At 44.9% G+C, this 8,669-nt stretch overlaps 1 protein-coding gene across 1 annotated transcript in view; it reads right to left on the reverse strand.

Annotated features, from left to right (window-relative positions):
• Positions 1–5,998: 5,998 nt before the first annotated feature.
• Positions 5,999–8,669, reverse strand: part of T265_14516 (hypothetical protein) — a gene marked incomplete at both ends in the record, with an annotated part of 6,407 nt that continues 3,736 nt past the window's right edge. Inside the window, one exon of the mRNA XM_009174029.1 lies at positions 5,999–6,277. Coding sequence (XP_009172293.1) covers positions 5,999–6,277 — 279 coding nt within the window. The remainder of the gene's footprint in view (positions 6,278–8,669) is intronic.

The following is an 8,669-nucleotide window of genomic DNA, read 5'->3' on the forward strand; positions in this document are numbered from 1 at the left end:
CTGTGGGGTCGAAGTGCTCCCTGGGCCTCCGCTCACAGACATCGAGTACGCAGACGACATAGCTCTTCTGGGATCTGACCCCGTGGTACTGCAAACAATATTAAATAATCTAAATAATCCTGCCTCGCGGTTCGGCATGCGCTTCACACCTGCAAATTGTAAAGTGCTACTGCAAAGCTGGGTGGGCTCGAACCCTAACCTGCAAGATTGGGTGGGCTCAGGAAAGGCAAAGGGTTCGTGAGCGATCGTCTCTGTCTGATATAATATAGGATGTCACAAACCAGAAACATCGCGAACTGTTTCCCTAGTCGCGGCTTTCTTTGCCGCGATAAACCCTTCCCCTATTCTTTTCTCACATGGTCAACGAAAGTCTGATTTCAATCAGCAGCAGGCTGGTGGCGCCCCAGAGCGAATAAGGACCTATACACACAGAGCTATTTCGTCACAGACGTTTTTTATCCTACCCAGACAAGGGTGAAAAAGTTTGACGGTGAACAAGTGATCCATTGTGCAACAGTTTCAGCACAAACACGTTTAAACAGGCTGGAAACCAGACACATGTCGATTTACCCCGCACTGTTTGGTCCTGTTTTCTTGCTTCCTTATTCATCAATTTCATCGCAATAGTGCGATATTTTCCTATTCTGTTGATAAGAGGCTTCAGGAACTCAATAGCGATTCCTCACAATGCAAAAAACGGTGTAGTTATCCAGGCTTGTGTAAAAACAAGGGAACATGTTGTTGACTGGTATCCATCATTACAAATCGTGAAGACTTTATCGAGACTTGTCTCGGTACTTACGGGAAACCTGGCTGTTCGCATTAAACCGAGTTTCACAAAGACGTGCAGTTGGATAACAGCGTAACAGAACTGGACTAACCCATCTTGTTCACACACAATTTAAAACAACAATAACAAGTGAAGCTAAGTGTGAACATAGTCAAGCGTGATAATGCGACAACACCTGCATGGAATTTGTGGGTGAGACACCTCAAATCGACGTTTTGGGGAACAAAAGGGATTGCCAGTTAATTACTGGCAGTTACTTGAAGTGAGGCTTGGCCTATTCGAGAAGCGGAACTGAGACGTCCTCAGGTGTTCGACAATCGTTTTCTCAGAACAATAGCTTGTCTTGGTTGGTGTCGGCGAATCCGTAATGAGACAGTTAGAAAGTGCGTTTTCGGTTGTGCAGTGGGTACTTCCTTTGAAGAACCTGCGTTGGTTGGGACATGTGTTGCGTATGCCGAACCATCGTTTGCCGAAGAGAGTTCTGTCTTCCATNCTGTCGGTGCTACTCGCCTTCCAGGATGGGGACCGCGTGATCCTCACTGTGCCTGGTTTGAGACACTACAGTATATGGCTGCCAACCGACGTCAGTGGCGTTCTTATTGTCATTTTCTATCCAGATCGCGTGAGTGAATGTCTGGAGGTGTAGGCACCTCGGAATGATTATGGTAAGCTAACACCAAGTTCCTGGCATGACAGGAAAGCATCAATACCGACAGTGTCGACACTAATTCTGACGACAAGCGGGAATCCCTCCAAAAGATCACCTTTAGCTGATTAGAGTCAGCTGAATTTCTTATTTACAATAAGGCTTTCAAATAGATCATGGTTGTACGGCAGTGAGGCATCGGTGTTGAACACTGATGTCATGCTGTCGATGATGATGATGCCAGCTAATTACTAATATCCGTCCGGTTTAGGCATACAACTATGATTAACTGACCTTTGTGGTCACTTGGCAGAGACAATACAGATTCTGACGACTTTGTATGGTTAGGTCTTTTCTAGGAAGGATCAAGTGCCGGCAGAGATAGACTTTGATGAGTTCCTTTGGAGTTAGGGCAAATTTAACAAGATGACTTATGCATGCTTGTTGACAGCACAGTGACAACCTTACGCGATAGAAAGCGAAAGAACTTACGAGCAGTTTGGTGTTCGAGCATGATGGAAAAATCTGAGGACTAGACCTATCTGGCGAGTTTCATGAAGGCAGAAGTGGATTCGTCATCGACTTCATGAGCAGTGTCAGGTGAGGGTAAGTACAAACCGTTTCAGCTGGAGAGCATCACCCCGAACCCATCAAAAGATAAGGCAATACATCAGCCGAGGAATCTTCAACGATGAATCTGAAGAGGACTCCACCAACACATATTTGTGCCAAATTGGTTGCATTCCGAAGATTAGTGAATGATACCAAATAGTGGACATTCAGCTACGGAAGATTTGGCCCACATTTTTGTCGCACGGTTAACAACAAGTCTTTTTCAAAAAGGCTAGTTCCCTCGTAAGTGTGGAATTACTGTTTACTTCATTGTAGTGTCTTCTTGCAAATGATCCGAGGAGTTTGTGGTGTAACAACAATGGGAAGGTGGCCAAGTGACCAATAACACAGCATGCTTGACAGAGTAGTTATCCAACCAACAAAAGACTTCGTCAGCTAAAAGACTGTATGATCCGACAAAAGAAACCGTTTTGAGGATACCGACCAAATGTACTTCAGATCCACCTTTTCAGCCCAGCAATGTCTAGCTAACCAGAAGCCATCTATTCAGTTGACGAAGATGGACTACGGAGAAAAGCTTCCTTCACGCATAGTGGAAAGCAATCCCTATTCAAACTCTGTCTTCAGTTTTTGCATATTCGATTCACTAGATTCAGTTGCTAGCTCTGGAATGCTGGGAACAAGTTATATGCTTCGGTCCTATTCACCACGTTTGAGCGCAGTTCTAACTCAAAGACCGATTAAAAAAGGCATTTTTATGGGCCTGGCACTCAAGAAATTCGCAACATCGGATACGTTTTCCTTCTAGTTGTAATCGTCACGCTAGATGACCATGTGACTTCTGTGAAAATCTACCAGGGAGGCGAAAATGTAGAGGCGGATTTTTGTGAAGACTTCGGCTATGCCATCGAGTGCTCCAAGTGCCACACCTCTATGGTCAAGATGTGTTCCTAAATATGGAAAGTGTTGAAAATTTGGATGACATTCGTAAAGGAACGAAGAAATATCGGACAAATTCGAACGCATTTTTCGATTTAATGTGTTTTATTCCTCTCTAGCCATGTCCACAGACTTTTTGGCGGAATGCATGGTCGATTTGTCCAGATAGGCACTGCATTTGGTCGCATATGTGGACGCTTTTGAAGCAATGGCAGTCGCAGCGTACCGAACTCGCGTAGTGTCTTAGTGTCGTAGCAAAAAATGGATGCTATACCGATGACAAAATGAACTGAACGAAACATTCTACTTACCAGTGTACCTTAACATTGACTTGATTGGTTCCCGAGAGAGCCAAAATCATCGTAAAGCATCGGTAGCAGGTGTGGTGCGGTCCACATACTACCGCTCTCCGGATATCAATTTCAACGATCTGTGCCGATGGAACGATGATGTCCCCACCCCCATCTCAAAGGGGACACCAAGAATCAACCGATCATTAAGCATGCGCGTTGTGAATAGATTCATTATCGACACACTCTTGGTCCTAATCTCGGCTCTAGTTAGTGACCGATATGCCAAGAAAGGTAAAAAACAGTTACCGGCATTTTGATGGCCTCATCCAGATCCGTGAAAACGGATCCTACTTCACAGTGAGAGTTGGAAAGTAACCATATCATTAGGAGTTACTTACAACTCTCCTCAACCAGACAGACTGCCGGTTTTAATTGTGAAACTTCAGCGTACGATAGAAGAGTTATCGTCGACTGATCTGATAGGGACTTCCTTGAATGGTCAGTATACCCGTTTTAGTACCTAAATATTGCAAGGAACAGTAGTCGTTATTGGAAAATCGATAAATAACCGGGCTTCGCGCAGCAGTTCACCCTGCGTTGCACGTTCAATGACGTTCAGTCCGCATTCCAACTGTATATGCAGCTTTGTGGTTCAGATTATCCGAACGAACGTAGTAAATTAAGTCATATCCCACAGAGCCCCTTGGTATCTGACGACAATACATCGGTGCTGCTAATGGGTCTGTCGCCACTGTGCGACAGCGAGCGAAAAAAAATTCAAAACAACTCTAAAGTACATTTCCATCACGTTATCTTCGAGTATAAAAGGAGATTTTTTACTCTTCCTTGATAAAAAACAAGAGTACTTGTTCCCGAAATGGCAAGTGGTAGTCAACTCCAAAGAAGATATGGACTTGGGTAGTTCAAGGACAAGAACACAATGTTGTCCGATCACTACCCGCTAGTGAACCAATCATCATTGAACTGTTCGTTTTATGGTCCCAGGAAATGTTGGAAAAAAGATTGAAAAGTTGTCAGTACAAAGAATAGGTGTTATGGGGCATTACCTTGGATAAATGACTTCTTGTCAGGGTGTTTCTGACTAAAAGTATTGTTCACTAACTCACGTTCGTTCGTCACTCCACTCTTGTCAAGCGGGCGCCGCGGTACGCCGTGGAAAAACAAAACTTTGACAATAATTTATATTACTGTATTATTCTGAATACACTGGTAAAGTAGGGCAACAATTCTTGAGTGAGTAGAGTAACGGAAACAGAAGAATGTCGAGTTAACGTGAACATATTGCTCGTTCTGCGGTGCATAAATTCCTGGTCCATTTTAGTAAGGTGTCGTACTGTCGTGTTGACCAGACTGTCGGAGTTGCGGTGAGTAACCAGGCGAAGAATACGAGGAACAGCTTTGATGACTCAACGAATGACGTGAACAAGAACATGTGTCGTTGACTTGGGCAAACCACACTTAAATGATTAGATGCACCTAGGCAACGAGACAGCGTCTTGCGGGAATCACGTTCCTGAGAGAACTGAATCAGGTCGATGAAAGACGGTGGCAAAATAGTGCAACGGGTTTGTGCCTATTGGTAAGACAACACGTGATAAACAATCGATACCCTCGGAAAAGTACTATTCAGCCCTTAGAAAACAACTTGCCCGAGTGAGCTAGACAAAGGTGATGAGATCTTTCATACGTACCGGTGATGAATACTGCCGTTATGCGTTCGATGTTAAATTTTAGTACTGCGGAGCAGTGGTCTTATGAGGATCGATTCCCAAAGCAGTCAGTCATTCGATTTCAAATCCAACGAAGTGGTTGTAATGACACCTAAAAAGGCCGACTTTGGTCGACATTTGTCACGGATATTTGGAGTTTAACAAAGAGGATAGTGGACCAAGCTCATATATTCTCGAATTTCAAGCACGCTGACAAAAAAAGTATAGTCAGTGCTGAAATGTAAATGATTTGTCTGATGGACTGACAGCCTCCCTCTTGCCCCCGTATGACAAATCGTCTGTGTGACATCACGTGGCCCGCGTTAACAGCATTGACTAATCTCGTCCCTCTGGCGGAATTGTTCAATTACTCTTGTGTGGCTAAATACCTTACGGCCAAGCTACCATGGAAACGTCTGTGCCAAGAGCATCCTACACTCTAAAATTCTACCCTTTTCAGTGAAAAAGGAGTTTTCACTGAACAGCTAAAACATTCGGCACCCCAGACTAAATCTATCCGATATGAACCAGTTTGCGAATTCCTTAGAGCACAGGTGTTTTTCAAGAAACCACTTTCTGGAGAACTGACTATTGATCGGGATACATTTGGGAATGAGGAAACTGATGCAGACCGTAAAAGTCTTGAAATACAACGCGAAGGAACCAGCTACCCTGTTTGAAATCCGAATCAAAGTATACAGAAATACACTACTGTATACAGTCCCTGTACACACTCGATTCTGTCCGCATAAAACTCGCACAGCTCACCCATTTTCTATAGAAGAAAATGTTAGTAGCTCAGGTAGCGCAGATGGTCGTTGGCTTGTTCACTGAGCTGGTTGATTGCAAACGTTTCACAACCACTAATCCACCGCTACGTATCACTACGCTCCCCAATGGCGCACTGATGATGTCCCCTCGACTGGTGATGAAACGTTTGCTATCAAATTGCCCAGCTCAGCGAACAAGCCAACGACCAGCTGACTCATTGTTTCCAATTGTAACACCTTAGGCTAGCCAAACGAACCTTCAGATAGAGCACATTCACCCTATCAGCGGGTCGTGAATAAGCTTGTTTCAACTGATTTGCTTGACGAACCCACGTTTGCCAAGCAACCTCAACATCATAGATGACATTTCCAATTCGCCGAGTGATTTCGCCTTGACTCCAGGATACGCGATTACCATGATAGTCCTTTACCGACACGCTCTTTTCGATGTCAGAATGTCGCCACTTTGCACCGTGCTTGCGATTATAGTAGGACTCCAGTTTCTGATTTGTTGAGGCCACCTCCCACTTTGCAGGCTTCAGAAGATCAAAGTGTATCGAGGAGTGTCTCTGCAGGCGATTTACCCTCCGGTGGATTTGCAGTCAGACGGTACATTGAGAGGAATTGTTTTAGGATGTTTGCCGTGGTTCCTTTCCCTTCCGCCTTAAGCAAACCTCCTTTGATGAAAGTACTCATTAGTCGTTCTGCAATACCGTTTGATTAACTTCTCCGTGTTTTAAAGGGCTCAGTAAAACAGATCTACACTTACTCTTTGCTACCATGTACTGGAATCTTTCATTCTTTGGCTGGAACTTCCACACTGCTGCCCTTCTGGTCCAGAAGCCATCCGGTTGATACCTGAAGAATATGGCACCCGGAGTTTTATAGGGTTGAAACTTTCTAGGTCAGCTGGTTCGGACCTATATGAATGGACCCAAGTATTGGAACAACATGGATTTCGTATCGTAAGCACAAAATTCATGTTAGACCTAGATCACCAGAAAGCATTGCAGAACTGCGCATCTTACCCCGCTGAGGTTGTCGAAAATGCCATGGAAACGCATAAACAGGCCATACAAAACTGAGGCCATTGCACTGCACGCTTCTCCGGTGTGCCGGACCGTTATCAGAAATCTGGTTGAAATGGACAAATGAACCAATCCGTAATGATACTACTAACAAGGCACGCTGCACTCAGACACTTGCCTGACGAACGGAAAACAGAACAAACACATCTTGGTCAAAGACGCTTCTCCACCCAGATCACATCCGGACAAAACGCAGGTCCACATCAGATGACTAGCTGTGTCCCTTGTGAGTGCGTTTCCACACACACACACACACACACACTACCCCACAGATCCCACCCGACATAATTTGGCCAAAACGTGTGCTAATCGGCTTGGTTGTGTCCTTGGGGTTTATGTCTATGTGACAGCCAAGAGAGCATAGAAGACTGCCACTAGGTGGAAATGGGTCCTCAAGCGCTTTAAAACGTCAGTAGCAAGATTCGATCATCCTTGTCAGGCGGTAATAATAGAAATTACTCAGTTATTCGTCTCAAAATCGCCAACTACCCATTAGCTAACATGTGAATCAACAGTAAACATTTGTCAGGAGGTGTGCGTTGTATAAAATATCCTCAGGCCTGATGATCACTAATCGTTCAGCTGTAGCACCCTTTCGGTGCCCAGCTGTCACGTCACACGAAGGAGGAACGAGGGCTGGGATACTTCCAGGTCGCCCAAGTCTAGACAGGGGAAGTCGAGTGGCAGAGTTCGGGTTCGAACCACGGACCTTCCGTCAGTAGATTCGCGCTCTAACCACTTGATCCATCCACATTCCGAGAGGTCTTTCGACCCATAACTTCACTAATTCCTCCATGTCAACCTTCATGCTGAAATAAGATCCACTGAGTCGATATTTCGTGACCTTTTTCTTACGAAGTTTTGGTTACCAAGTCAAAAACTGCTCATTCCCTCAGTCAGCTTTCCAACAGTTTCACAGCCAGATTCAGACGACGGTTATCTGGAACTTTGGAAGAAAACTTGAGTAGTACCGCTGTTAGGACGATTCGAAAAGGCTGCTTTGAGGAAGTAGATATCACGATATGATTGGTGGAACCCCAAGCACGTGTTAGGTTGAGTGTCAGGTATACACGTATGTGAGGAGGGAAGAAACGTCGCATACTTGGACAGCGATCCTCTGATTCATCTCAGGAGCAGTTTCGGGAAAAGGGACAGATGATGTAATGATAGCCCACTACGCCAAACAAGAGAAAAGCGCCTGACACTTCCGCATTGGCTTACAGGCTTAGAATGTTAAACAACTTCAACCTATTGAATAATTGCTAGGAACTCGGAGAGCGCTGACGTCCGGACCAACTACACGGGTTCATTTGCATGCTGATGAAGCAATAAACAAACGCATTGCGATCTACCCTGTCCGTCAGTCTTTGATAACGAAGGAAATTCAGAAACTGAAAACCCTGAGCCGAATCGAAGAAGAAGCCTATTGGACTAAAGCGAAAAGACATTTGGTCAGGTGGAGTGGAAGTCGTTGCCCTCACCAAAGATCGCCAAATCGGAGAACCAAACGGCTCGAAATAGAGGAAGTTCTACAGAGAGAAGGCTCAAAATTCGTCCTACCTGTGCCGTAAAAATTAACCGCAAGTCTGGAACGGACCAACCAAGATAAAGGCAGTAAAAATTTTTAAAAAATGGACGGTATTCGAACAAGTAGTCAGGATGGTGGACCTTGGTGCAATGTAAATCTCGAACGGACCAACCCGGCCATGAAATAATGAACAACAAGGGTAGCGGAGCAGTCCAAAGCAATACATGCAGACTACGACGCAATGCAGATCATGAGCGAACCAATCAGGTTTCAGATGAGATGGCCGTCAATAGCCAAGCAAGTTATGGCTTA

This window comes from Opisthorchis viverrini, assembly GCF_000715545.1.
Source record: "Opisthorchis viverrini unplaced genomic scaffold opera_v5_210, whole genome shotgun sequence".
NCBI classification, from domain to species: domain Eukaryota; kingdom Metazoa; phylum Platyhelminthes; class Trematoda; order Opisthorchiida; family Opisthorchiidae; genus Opisthorchis; species Opisthorchis viverrini.